We start from the raw sequence: 14,512 nt of genomic DNA on the forward strand, positions 1-14,512 counted from the left end.
CAGATTTTTCCTTGCTCTTATGTGTCATGGAGATTCATATGCTCTCACTGCTGTGTAGTATTCCATTGTATGAATATATCACAATTCAGCCACTGTTGCTACACTGTTCATGCTAATTTGGATTGTTTCCACTTTGAGATTTTTATAAACAATGGCTTTACAAATATTCTTATACAAATATCCTGGCTTATAAGCATACATATAACTAAGCTGTAACTTTCTCTAAGCTATAAACCAGGAATAGAATTGCTGGGTCATAGAGGACATGCATTTTCAACTTTACTGATAATGGCAAGTTATTTTCCAAAGTCACTGTAACAATTTATACTTCTACTGGTAACATCTGAGAGTTGCTATTCCATACTGCTCACATTTTTAACCTTGCACCTGTACTAACCATGACAAATACTCACATGTCCCTCATCAGACGAGCATCCTCAGCTCTGACCAGCAAACTTCGGATCAGATTAGAATGATCAGCCATGTCAGCACTGAGCTTCTGATGCACTGAATGATATTCATCCACCTGGAGACCATGAACACTCATGAATGAAAAAGGCCTCACAAACTTAAACCCAGACAAATGAAAAGACACTATTTACCAGATACAGAGACCCCTTCTTTCCTCTATTCACTTATACCAATTAAGCTACTTCCCGTTATTTCATCTCTTTCTCAACAAGTTAACTCATCTGTGCTGCCTCCAATTTCAACAGGACACTCCATGTGAATCCTCCCCATGCTTTAGTTCCAGGAGCCCCCATAACACACATATTAATATTTCAGGGATTTGCAGTGGGAATATTGTATACTTTGGGGCCAATCACAATCCTCTTTATTTTGCTCTTTTATCTTGAATTTGGGTTTTTGGAAAGACCTAAACTGAAGACCAAAGCACATACTACAAATAAGATGAAGAGCTAACAAAGGAAAATGTTAATATTTAAATGCATCACTTTAAACCAAAGAAAGCAAGCATGGTGCTCAAGAGCTAAACACTTCCTTTTATAAAAGAAATCCTTAAGTAGTAAACTCTCCAATACTAGTTCAATTTTTACTTCAAGAATTGCAAAAATTCTTGAAAACATCACTACAAGTACATCTGTAGTATCATTAATCTCCTCAGATATTAGACTACCACATTCTCACAAATGCATCTACCGCATGCCCTCACCTTCACTAGCACCTTTCGTAATTCCTCAAAATAGACAGGAAAATCCGCTTCTACCTGAAGGTCTTCAATAGCAAAAAATGATGCCATTGACTGAATGATATCACCAGCCAAATCAATATCATCAGTATTTATAGTGATCTACCCAGAGAAAAAACAGACAAGTTTAGCATCCTCAGACATTAGACAAACTTAGCTAAAATAGTACCTGAATTTCCCCATACTCATTATATTATGCTACTATAATATACATGATATATAATATTATAAATATTATACTACTATAATATTTATAGGCAGTGTTGAAAAAGGTAAGTTTATCTCTCAAAGAAATTACAAACTGCATTATTTCCAGCAGCTAGCTAAAAGGTAAATCCTCTAGCATTAGAAATGAAATGACAAAATCATCCAAACAATGAAAATGTTTTTGTTGACCTCTGTATTCCCAATTCTTTCCAAATTAGACAAGGAAGAGATGAAGGAAGGAAGTAGAAAACATCTATTCCAGATTATACCCCAGTGTCTAAGATGGTAACACTAACAGACTAAGTTAAACTATGTGGAAAAAAAATAAAACAAAACATGTGGTTTTATGACCTTGACATTGATGTCCCCCACCTCACTTTGGACTGAATGGTAAACACCACATGAGAAATCTATGCCCCTCTCATTCCATGGTCTAAGTGTTTGAATAAATAAATTTAAAAAAGAAATCTATGCCCCATTATATTAATCATTACCTCTCCATTAACTTTTATTTTTATATACAGGTGGCCACCATTCCGTAAAGATGTGAAACACACTTGAAATGGAGCATTCTGAATGTGAGTGTCTTCTGGTAACAGAAAGTTCTGACTGAGCCATACAACAACCTTAAAAATGAACACAATGAAATGAGCCTCCACTTTTAAGGTACAGACATTCTTTTTTTTTAATATGCCTCTAAATATGAAGGTATAGCCATTCTTAAGGGAAGAGTTCTCCTTTCTAGTTTTACTGCTTTGTTGAGGATTAAAAAAAAAAAAAGAATTACACTTCATCTTACACCAAGAAAATACTAAAACACTAGTCACACTCCCTTTTCTCACCTCACCCATGCTCTAAAGTAACATTCATAATTATGCCTGGCCCCACAGAAGACATGATTTCATAGCGTCTTCTACTTAGGCATAGTCTAATATGCAATGTACAAATGATTCAGGTATGATGCTGATTCTGTTACACAACAGCTCTTCTGTAGGTATAACCTGGACATTGTAGTGTGCTTAAAACCATTCCCTTCTATTCTTTAAGAAGTGTAAAATGAAGTATACATGGGCACATACCACAGATATATCCACACAATAAGGAAAATATAAGTTTTAATGTTAATAGCAGTAACACCATGCAGTGGGTTGCAACACTGGTTCCACAAGAGAACCACCCATGAGACCTTCTGGAAGGGCCCACCTATAGAGTTTGTGGTTCCACAGGCCAGGCAGAGGCCTGAGAATCCACATGATTAAAAAGTACCACTAGGAATTCCAAAGCCCAGCCAAGGTTAAAGTCCACCGGTATCAGTCCTTTCAAATGTACAAGGTGGTACTATTACACCAATCATGTAATCCTTGGCACCCCCCCCCCAAAAAAGGTGGGTAAGATTATCCTCACCTACAGATAAGAAAACTGAGGCTCACACTGGTGAGGGGAATTCCCCAAGATCACTAAGAATTTAATGAGTTAACGTAGCGCTTAAAGCCAAAAACGTTCTTAGCTCCAAGTCCCACTATCTTTGCATCTTGCTGCAGGTTCCTCTTGAAATACTACAGGACAACCACACTAAGACCACAACGGAAAGAGAGGAATTAAACACTGGTAAGAATTCACCAGTAACAGGATTGCTCAGGTGCTTTTTCAAAGTGAGAGAAGGTATGTTAGCAATATTTTTATTACAGGTTATAAGCCACCCCCAAGTTAGAGAATTCTTTCATATCCTATTTACTGCCACCAATATAACACATTCGTGTAATTTTCCCTTCTATAAATAACATCTAAAGGGTTCTACTGTGTAAAAGCATTGAAAGAGAAAAGCGAGATGCTCACCCTCTGTGCCCGTTCTGCAATGGTAAAGTTAACATAACTGATTGGCTCACTGGCAGGGTCCAGGCTGGTCAGCGCATACATGGAGAATCGAGGGAGCTGTCTTGTCAATTCAAATACATGAAACTGGGTGCTATGGTCAATCAATGAAACACAAGATAATTGTTTTGTACAGAATGTTGCTTCAAAATGCAAGGCCCAGAAAATAAAGTCACTTCTGGGTCATCAAATGATATTTAAGGGTTTCACTTAAGAAGGAACCCGCAAAACACTTGAGGCTTAAAGTACTACAGTAATATATAAGGTTTGGGATTTAAAGACAGCATGAGTCTACATATATACCTGCATGCACTAAGGGTTTAAAACACCATAAAGGGGATGTAAAAAGTCTCTTATCTTCCACAAATATAGCAGGTTTTCTTCACTAGCTGAGATTATGTATGACTGTAATATAAAGTTGCATCCTAAGTCTTGTAGTTTTAGTGGCCAATACTACAAATTGACAAATCATCAATTAAACATTTTGTGATTATGAGATCACCTGACTAAAAACAGAAAACAACGATCTTAGCCAGGCGTGGTGGCTTATGCCTGTAATTCCAGCACTTTCGGAAGCCAAGGCAGGTGGATCACTTGAGGTCAGGAGTTCAAGACCAGCCTGGCCAACATGGTGGAAACCCTGTCTCTACTAAAAATACAAAAATTAGCAGGGCGTGGTGGCGGGCGCCTGTGGTCCCAGTGCTCGGGAGGCTGAGGCAGGAAAATGGCTTGAACCCAGGAGGTGGAGGTTGCAGTGAACCGAGATCACCCCATTGCACTCCAGCCTGGGTGACAGAGCGAGACTCGGTCTCAAAAAAAAATAGTCTCAAAAAAAGAAAAAAAAGAGATGGAGTCTCGCTCTGTTGCCCAGGTTGGAGTGCAGTGGCACGAACTCGGCTCACTGCAAGCTCCACCTCCCCAGTTCACACCATTCTCCTGCCTCAGCCTCCCAAGTAGCTGGGACTACAGGTGTGCACCACCACGCCTGGCTAATTTTTTTTTTTTTTTTGTATTTTTAGTAGAGATGGGGTATCACCATGTCAGTCAGGATGGTCTTGATCTCCTGACCTTGTGATCCACACGTCTCAGCCTCCCAAAGTGCTGGGATTACAGTCATGAGCCACCACACCCGGCCAAGAACCATCTTAAACTTACATATCAGTTTCTTCTTTTTCTTTTTACAGGTTTCAAATTGAGGAAATAAAAAGTCATGGGAAACTCTGGGTAGATAGAACCATGAAACGGTTTCTCAGGCCCCTCAGAATCCACTGGGTATATGGAAAATGTACATATCTTGCCCTCCTTTAAGTGCTGTATTGAAATGAACTGTGACTTGCAAAGGGTCACCTGCTTCTGTAACCCACGAACGCGTTCAAGTGCAGATCCACAGGGACGTCTTTGGGAGCCACAATAGGGATGCAGATGGAACTGGAGAGGTTGTGAATGCTGGGATGTACCACGTGGCTTTCACCTTTAAAAATTCCCTCTGCAAAAATCAATACTGCTCGGATGATGGTATCTGCAGGGAAGAGGAAAAATAGTTTAGCACCGACTCCAAGATGGCGCAGGTGCCTCTAAACACCAGCTGTGAGAACTATCTTACCATTAGAAGTAGAAATGCATAATTCTGTATGAGCAGTTTGGGTCTCACTCCCCAGGCTGACTGACAGCGTGGTGTGGAGCCTGGTATTGGCTGGGATTATGCCCCGATGCCCATCGGCCTCGTTCAGTGGACTGGCCAATTCAGCCTGCAAAACACCCCAACCATTTCCTAGTCAGTCAACAAAACACTGAACTAATATCAATTTTAAATAATATTGCTATTCAGCTTCAAAAGACAGAGCCTCCAGAATCTTATTATTATAGTAATCTGATTCTTTAGAATTCAGAGAACTCACCTCATTAGTGCTCCCTTGCTCTATCTGGCCCTGTGGGAAAATACCCTTGCCTCTTTCTATGGCTATGGTCTACTGTATCCCATCATGCCTTTTACATTTTTAAGTATTGTTCTTTTAAAGTAAGCAAAGAAATTCCATTGGTACACCAAATTCAAATATAGTAATGCATGACAGGACAAATTAAAGAAACATTTCAGCCAGTTTGCTGTACACACACACAGTTTTTACAATTGCCAATTTTTAAATTATTTGTTTTTGAAAAAGATAAAAGACATTCTATACATGTTGTTCTTGCCTTCTGTCACTTAGTAAAACGACAGATATCCTTCCATATCAGTCCAAGTATTCACTCTTTGAGCTGCTTAATATTCTCCAGCACATACTCCCTACTGCTGACGAACACCTAAGTTGCTTCCAGCTGCTTTCACTGCTATAAATAAATAGTGCTGCAGGAAATGTCCTTGAACAATCAGGAAAACATTTCTACAGTTTAACTACCTGGAAGTGAAATTTCAAGATCAAAGGATATAGCCCCTCTCAATTGTGACACTGGCAAAAAAGGCCACACCCTGGCAATAACACTGTCATTCTTCCGCATTTGCTGATCCTCCCGGTCAGTCTCAACATTTCAGCCTCCATTACCTGGTCACATTAAGACCTACCTTGGCATTTTCCTCATAGTTACGGAGCTCCAGCAACAGATTCTGCTTCTTCTGACTCAGCTCTCGGATCAGGTCCTGCTCTACGCTGGTGTCCATGAGGTTCCCCTTCATCTCAGCCGTGCCAGGAAGATAGCCCCGGACTGAACAGAAGGAAGAAACTCCAAGTATAACCAGGTATACTTTTAGGTCATCAATTACCTGCTCTTAAAAACAAAAACCTAAGTTCTCCCCAACTTTGTTTTTTTCTTTTTTTTTTTTGAGGTGGAGTCTTGCTCTGTCGCCCGGACTGGAGTGCAGTGGCCAGATCTCAGCTCACTGCAAGCTCCGCCTCCCGGGTTTACGCCATTCTCCTGCCTCAGCCTCCCGAGTAGCTGGGACTACAGGCGCCCGCCACCTCGCCCGGCTAGTTTTTTGTATTTTTAGTAGAGACGGGGTTTCACCGTGTAGACCAGGATGGTCTCGATCTCCTGACCTCGTGATCCACCCGTCTCGGCCTCCCAAAGTGCTGGGATTACAGGCTTGAGCCACCACGCCCGGCCTCTCCCCAACGTTGGTGAATTTATTAGAACTACAGGATCTGAGTACTTCTGGTGAAATTTCCTGACATTCTGACCCAATCAAATGGAAAATGTGACTTTTTAAGCATTTTTCTCATCCCAATTTACTTTCCCCATCCACTGAGCAGCAGATTAACTGTATGTGGCCATCCATCCGGTAATCTCCCTCTACCACACTGGCAATTGCAGAAGAAAAATTGTCCTTAAAGATGACGTCCCCAGTTCGGTCACTTCGAGCATCAACCTACAAATAAAATACAAATTTAAAAGTTGCTTATGCTACACATTTAAAAACCACAATTTAAAAATAAAAATCACCTTTAAAGGTCATTTAGTCTAGCAGTTTTCAAGAATATTCTATGAAGCCCTACGACTTCTCAGGAGATACATATGACTGCTGGGGCCAAGAGGGACCCTAAAGAGCCTCAACCAGCTGTGTTTTCTTCTTTTTAAATAAAAGCTGTTTTTCATATTGGCCTTCACACAATGCTTCATTTGAAGAAATGGGTCTGCTAAGAGCCAGAACATATAGTACACACAGCACAGTGCAAAACAGCATGGGCTTAATGGCCAAACTGCTCGGGTTCAGAATCTAGCTCTGCCACATACTATTCAAGGCATCTTGCAAGCTTCTTAACCATTCTGTGCTTGGTCTTTTCATCTGGCAATCAACAACCAGAACATGGAGAAATTAACAGTACTATACCTCATTGGGTTATAATGAGGCCCAATGAAGTTAACGTATATCAACAGGGCCAGACACAGAGAAGTACGCAATAAATGTTAGCTCTATATAAAAATTGCATCTTTATTATATATGTGTGTAAAGTATGTTGAATCTGAAGTTCAAAAACTACAGTTAGCCCAATCTTCCACCACACAACCTTTTACAACAACCGTGTTAAGAGTCCCTCTTCCACACAAAAACCATTCAGATCTTTAGAGAGCTCTCCTATCCTCTAAGTCTCCCATTCCCAAGAGAGAGAACAAATAAAGAAATGACCGATCAGAAACAAATGCATCTCAAAAGTGGTCATAAATGACCATCACTTAAAATGATTGATGATTATGAGGCCGGGCACGGTGACACACGCCTGTAATCCCAGCACTTTGTGAAGCCAAGAGAGGCAGATCAGGAGGTCAGGAGATTGAGACCATTCTGGCTAACACGGTGAAACCCCGTCTGTACTAAAAATACAAAAAATTAGCTGGGTGTGGTGGTACGCACTTTTAGTCCCAGCTACTTGGGAGGCTGAGGCAGGAGAATTGCTCGAACCCAGGAGGTGGAGGTTGCAGTGAGCTGAGATCGTGCCACTGCACTCCAGCCTGGGTGACAGAGTGAGACTCCGTCTCAAAAAAAAAAACAAGATGATTATGTTCCAGGCAAGGACACAGGTATTATCAACAAAAGGCTAGCTACAGAAAATCTAGCAGAGCAATCATTTCGATGACCAATGCTACTCACTATTTTTGTCTTTTCATAAACAATCTTCTGGGCAAAACTTTGCAATAAAAACATAAAGTAATTTAGGTTACAGCCTACCCCTTGTCTACAGTATATCACTGTCAAGTATCCATGCTATTAATAACATCATGGAAGCCTGAAGATGATCAATGCTAAAGCCTGTGAAAGAACCAATGACCTGTATTTTTACCAAAGCACATTAATGTAGCTCTCTAACTCAGACTAACCTGAACTTGCATCTTTCTAGTAGTTAAAGCCTAGCTACCTAATGGCTTCTACCACAGCATTTCCACAATATTTAGCAAATAAGAAGGCTCATTTACTAACTAAGAAGCAGGACTATAAATTAATATTTCTGTGGATATTCTGATCTTTTGCTTAATCCAACAGGGAGGTTTTACCCTGAAAGGAAAGGATGGCCCTCCAATTCATCAAATGACATACAAAAGACAAAGTTAATTGGCTGGCAGCATTTATTTAGTATTTTCACACCCGTATTCACAAGTTGGATCTGTATATTTCCTTTCTGCATATTTCTGTTAAATGTAGATAATCAGTTTTTCCACTTACATAATTTTCTTATCTTTTTCATGCTCAGGAACAGGTTGCATAATAGAAAGTCCTTAAAATTTCAAAAGCATTTAACTATAAAAACATCTAGGTCAAGAATTATATTTCGAGGTAACCTGATAAGTTTTCAAGTCTAGTAGTTTTCTAATTCTTAAGTCAGTCATAAAAATTTATATTCCCTCAAAATATGATCCACTGCTATGATATGAATGTTTGTGCCCCCACAAAATTCCTATGTTGAATCCTATTAGCCAAGGTAATGAATGGTATTGGCAAGTGGAGCCTGTGGGAGGTGATTAGGTCATAAGGGCAGAGCCCCCGTGAACAGGATTAGTGCCCTATAAAAGAAGGCCCAGAGAGATCCCTTGCCCCTTCCACCCTGTAAGGCTCCTGTCTATGAGGAAGTGGTCCCTCAACAGACACTGAATCTACCAACACCTTGACAGCGGGCTTCCCAGCCTCCAGAACTATAAGAAATGAATTTCTGTTGTTTATAAGCCATCCACCCTATGGTATTTTGTTACAGCAGCCCAAACCAACTCAGACATCCATTTCACAGACTTTCATATTTCTTAATGAGCAACTATACAGTCTTATAATTTTTTAGTACCCATACTAATGACAAAACTAAGTGGAGAAGCAGAAATCAACAGAATAGCTTTTTAGAATCTGTTCTCCACATAACACCAAAGGAATGTTTACAAAGGTGCTAGAGAAAAGTAAAGATAAATCAAAGAAGAAAAGGTAAGAATTTGCTGATCCCCTTCAGGCAATCCAACACTGACAGACAAGAAAGCGAGGGCAAATGGTATCCATGGAGATCTGGCAGCTACCTAGGCAGCTTCTAAGAAGACAATCCTGACTTGCCAAAAGACTGTAAAAAATTCTGATTTGAAGTTAAAAAAGGAAAGCAAGCAAAAAGATTTTATTTTAAAGTTATAGCTCAGAAGACAATATGCTAACATGATTCTTCCCATTAGTGCTAAGTTGTCAGGCAGTTTTGAAGATTTATTAGTAAAGAGCTATTCAAACAATTCCTTAAAACTCTTTTTTCCTGTTCTACTACCTAGAATCAATCTGGCTGATGGATTCTCAGTACTTCAAATAAGAGATTTAGAAAGAATCTCCCCGAAGATTTCCCCCAAACACCGCTTATGAGACTTAACCGTCTCTCAACTCTGCTGCTCTTGACAATGATAGCAGGAATAATGTGTCGAGATTATTAAGCTAAATGTGAAAACACCGCCAAGGAACGAATTGAAGTTTACATCCCAATGTTACTGTTCTAAGTCCTACAGCCAATACACCTTGGACAATTATTACTCTGAATTATACCTGAACTTTGCTATTCAAACTTACCTTCCCATTGGACCAACCAGTTATCAGTTCATTCACTCCATCAGAATTAAGGTCAAAAGCATGAATGCTCATGGCATGATTTTTCGACTGAAAAAGAATTTCAATAATTAGCACAGAAGTCTCACAGTAAGTATCAAGTGCCTGAATATCAAAGGCTGAATTATACTAACTTTAATTCTCCAGTATCGGGCTGTTTTGTCATAAACTCCAACTATGCCATTGGAAAGGGCATAACCAAATCGACTGCCATACATGGGACAAAGAGAGGTGACTACCTGCAAAACAATCCATAAAAACACAACATCTTTTCATTAAGGCTCACTTTACTGTCAAGTACAGCTTTATAAGACTTCACACTCCTTATTACAACTATGTTAAAATTAGATTTAAAAGCGCTTCCAATCCATTAGTGGGGAATGTATTCCTCTTCTCTACGATACATGTCATCTACTTCACAGTTGTATAATCAGATTTAAATAAACTCACGGAGTTTGGTGTTTTAGAGCAACCTTATGTGGCAAGTTTCAGAAAATTATTTTTAAAAAACACATGAAAACTGAAGGACCAAGGAAGAAATAAGCTAACTACACAAGATAGAGAATATGCATATGCAATAGATATTATATATGTTCACCCAAGAGGCTTTACTTATTACTTAACATAACATTCTACAGTCTCAATTTTTAAAAGACTTGTAACAATTCACAATTGAATATCTTACTTCATGTATATACTTTTCTTTCTATGACATAACTTGTTTGCTAGAGGTAAAAGAAAGAACACATAATCCTTTGAAAAGTAAAAACACAGGCACCTGGATTTGTGTAGTATGTAACAATATATAGAATGTATATATGATACAGAAATATGTATAGGACTGTTCGAGGATTTGACATCCTTAAAAGGATAAACTTTTAGGTACTGAACAAAACTTTCCTTTAAAGTTAAAACCAAAGCTTAATGATATCCATGATCCTGCAGATCTACTTTCTAATTCTGCTCCTAATACAAGAGATATTAAGAAATAAATTGTATAAAGCAGAGAATAGTTATATAATTTCCTTTACACCTACAGCTTTTCTACAAAACCACCCACTTCACTTAACTATGAATACAAAGTGCTGTGTAGGATTCCAGAATTATTTAGCTCAAGGCATTCTTCTGACAATACTTCGTACTGTTCAACTGCCAAATGAATCATGATTTTGCTGATCTGGGAAAAGATATCTGAACTAGGAGCAAAACCTAACAAAGAGAACAGAAAAATGACCCTGCAAATGAACAATGTTATGAAGTCCATTTTCATAAATGTAGCCCCAGATTCCTGAGCTCCTTTACTGCTTCCTTAGTTCACCAGTTTCTTCCTTTTGTGAACTAGAAGATAAACAAGTCTCCTCAAATCCCTAACCCTATTCCAGGTTCTTGTACTCTCTTCTAGGACTTAGGAAAGAGGCGTTTCAAGAATGCAGTCGCCTCACATCTAGTATTAACAAGCAGTAAAAATCCAACAAAATCTGAATGATTCCCACCAAAGGAGGAAAGATTTACCACAAATTAGAATGAAAGGGATATGAGAATGCAGGACACAGCATCTATCAGACAGGGATTCTCAAGTTGTTTTTTTCTTTTAGTGGTGGGGAAGGTTGCAAACCCCTTTGAGAATCTAATGAAGGAGAAAGCACACCTAAGCACATACACACAAAACAGACTCCTGGGCCGGGCATGGTGGCTCATGCCTGTAATCCCAACACTTTGGGAGGCAGAGGCGGATGGATCACCTGAGGTCAGGAGTTCAAGACCAGTCTGGCCAACATGGCAAAACTCCATCTCTACTAAAAATGCAAAAATTAGCTGGGCGTGGTGGTAGGTGCCTGTAATCCCAGCTACTCGGGAGGCTGAGGCAGGAGAATCACCTGAACCTGGGAGGCAGAGGTTGCAGTGAGCCAAGATCACGCCACTGCACTCCAGCCTGGGTGACAGGAGTGAAACTCCATCTCAAATAAAATAAAATAAAATTTAATTTAATTTTAAAAAAAGAAAGAAAAAAAAACAGACTCCCTGTATAGACACACATCCTCAGACTGCTCCTTTTGGCACCCATTTCTCCTCTTCGTTTCTTCTCTGTCCACAACTATCATCTTACATCATAATAACTGTGAATATATAAAAAGCATAGTGGACTAAATAAAAACTGATGACTCTTGCCATAGGATAAATTAGTTAAAATCATTGATAACACTGTACATCAATATGTAGGTTTTGCTTTTGGTCTTCTTTTATAGTTAGGGGGAAAGAAGTCTGACCTTCTTAGACAGCTTTTATGAGTGACATGAAGCAAGTAATTTAAGGGCAAGTCGCCAAGATCAGTTTTGAGACTAGCACCCTCGAGCTTTTCTGCTACAGACTCCTAAATACCACATAACTAAATTTTGCAGAATCTCACCATTCTGATCTCTAAGACTCTCTTTTACTGGTTTCTTTCTGTCCATTTACAACGTTCACAAGCTATTGCTCCTTTATCCTCTTCTTATTCCTTAATTAACAATATCTTACACTTTTTTTTCTGTTTCAGTCTTGCCCAATCCTGGAAAACTAGCAGTAAATAAATATCCTAAGAATGTAAAAACCATAAAGGATACAGGTAATCTTTAGATACTGCTTTTTACTTTATTTTTGTCTTTATTTTCCCAACTCTTAATACTGTTACTTTTTTTAAATTTTATTTTATTTTTGAGACAGAGTCTTATTGTGTTGCCCTGGGTGGAATGCAGTGGCGCGATCATAGCTCACTGTAGCCTCAATCAAGCTCCTGGGCTCAAGGGATCCTCCTGCCTCAGTCTCCCAAGCAGCTGGGACTACAGACATGTGCCATCACCTTCTGGCTAATTTTTTATATTTTTTGTAGAGATGGAGTTTTGTTATGTTGCCCAGGCAGGTCTCAAACTCCAGCCTCAAGTGATCCTCCCACCCTGGCCTCCCAAAGCACTGGGATTACAGGCATCAGCCACTGCACCAGGCCTAAACATCACTTTTTAAAAATAAAGTTTAAACTCTTTAAGAAATATCTCAGGTTCAGTTACATGAGTGATTCTAATCACAAGTTCTCTAACACCTAATTTTTAAGTTTACCTACAGAAATGTGCCAAAGAAGTACTGAATTTGCATAAAGAAAAAAATATAAACATCTCATTTGTGCACTTCAGCCCTATTCAATACACATAATGAGGAGGAAGAGGCATAAAGGTTCAAATGCTGACCACACCACTTCATAGATAAGACCATGTACAAGTAACTTAACAAAAAATGTAACACCAGGCCAGGCCCAGTGGGTCACCCCTGTAATCCCAGCACTTTGGGAGGCCAAGATGGGCGGATCACTTGAGGTCAGGAGTTCAACAGCAGCCTGGCCAACATGGCGAAACCCCATCTCTACTAAAAATACAAAAATTAGCCAGGCGTGGTGGTACGTGCCTGTAGTCCCAGCTACTCAGGAGGCTGAGACATGAGAATAGCTTGAACTTGGGAGGTGGAGCTTGCAGTGAGCCAAGATCGCACCACTGCACTCCAGTCTGGGAGATGGAGTAAAACTCTGACTCAAAACAAACAAACAAACAAAAAACCAGAACATAATTTTCTTCATCTATGGAAATAATAATAATTTATCTTCCTATTAGGGTTGTTGTAAGGATTCAATATGTTACTTCATATAAAGTACTTACAGCACAACCTGGCATACGATAGGTACATAATAAATGGTTGCCATTATTATTATTTGCATGTATTAACTCATTAAAAGAAATGCCTTTATGTATTATTTAACTATACTCAATAATTTTTCTCTATTTAATCAGTCTTTTCAAAATATATCTTAATTAGGATTTTTGTTGCTTTTCTTTCCATAACATACAGCTCTGCCTGACCTCCCCAGTTTTCATCCTAAAAACCACCTGGATTGGGAGCTACCCCAGCACTCTCACTTGGTGTTTCATCTGACGGTGCTGATCTAGCTTGCCCAAGGTTACCACAGTTCGAGGTGGCGCTTCTTACCTCTGTTTCTGTCATTTCTGCCACAATCTCATCTTCCTTAAAAACTCGGATATCAAAATCCTCAGATCCAACGAGAAGCTGAAGGGGAAATACCATACGTGTTTAGGTGAGTAAGCGAAAACAACAAAATTTCCATAAACAAAACAAAAAAATTGCACAATACTTTGCATGCTGTTTCTGCCACCCAAGATTGACAACCTCCTAACAGTCTAATGCTCAGAAATGCTCCCTCTAATGGGAGGATCAGCAGATTCAGTCAGTGAAGAAACAGGGGCTACAGCAGCTTTTATCCTGCCATGGGAGCTGCACATCTTGCCAGAATACGTTATTTCCCAGAGTACCTGAAAATGTTCCCTGGATCAGCAACTTTCTCTGCCTACAGATGGAAGCCCTGTTCAAACACCAGAGCCCAGTGTCCATGGACAAGCGAGGGGCAAATCAGTGCCCAACACAGCACTTCACACCAACTGACTGCTCAAGAAGCTAATTTCTAGGGTAACCATAATTTCAAAGGCTAAAAGTCAAACTCTAAAACATTTAGATTCCTCAGAAAAGTTGGCCAAAATTGAAAACTACATACAATATGGTTTCAAAGCATCAGGAGCAATTTATAAGACTGTGAATATAATTGAAATCCCAACTCTTCTACCCTCTCTCCCCTCTCC

The 14,512-nt window shown here is 39.5% G+C and overlaps 1 protein-coding gene and 1 long non-coding RNA gene across 2 annotated transcripts in view; one reads left to right on the top strand and one right to left on the bottom strand.

Moving 5' to 3' along the window:
- BBS2 (Bardet-Biedl syndrome 2) overlaps positions 1 to 14,512 on the bottom strand; it is a 46,603-nt gene that overhangs the window by 20,639 nt on the left and 11,452 nt on the right. Inside the window, exons 5-15 of the mRNA XM_033218453.1 lie at positions 13,848 to 13,925; positions 9,971 to 10,075; positions 9,801 to 9,887; positions 6,515 to 6,650; positions 5,850 to 5,989; positions 4,893 to 5,037; positions 4,637 to 4,808; positions 3,254 to 3,383; positions 1,912 to 2,043; positions 1,175 to 1,312; positions 414 to 526 (exon numbers count right to left, since the gene is read on the bottom strand). Of these exons, the coding sequence (XP_033074344.1) occupies positions 414 to 526; positions 1,175 to 1,312; positions 1,912 to 2,043; positions 3,254 to 3,383; positions 4,637 to 4,808; positions 4,893 to 5,037; positions 5,850 to 5,989; positions 6,515 to 6,650; positions 9,801 to 9,887; positions 9,971 to 10,075; positions 13,848 to 13,925 (1,376 nt within the window). The remainder of the gene's footprint in view (positions 1 to 413; positions 527 to 1,174; positions 1,313 to 1,911; positions 2,044 to 3,253; positions 3,384 to 4,636; positions 4,809 to 4,892; positions 5,038 to 5,849; positions 5,990 to 6,514; positions 6,651 to 9,800; positions 9,888 to 9,970; positions 10,076 to 13,847; positions 13,926 to 14,512) is intronic.
- On the top strand, positions 5,942 to 14,321 carry LOC117087814. The gene is made up of 3 exons (XR_004438923.1): positions 5,942 to 6,023; positions 12,373 to 12,441; positions 13,710 to 14,321. It is a non-coding gene; the product is annotated as an uncharacterized LOC117087814 (long non-coding RNA).

The sequence above is a fragment of the Trachypithecus francoisi genome, unplaced genomic scaffold (assembly GCF_009764315.1).
Source record: "Trachypithecus francoisi isolate TF-2019V2 unplaced genomic scaffold, Tfra_2.0 Lachesis_group10, whole genome shotgun sequence".
In the NCBI taxonomy this organism is placed as follows: Eukaryota; Metazoa; Chordata; class Mammalia; order Primates; family Cercopithecidae; genus Trachypithecus; species Trachypithecus francoisi.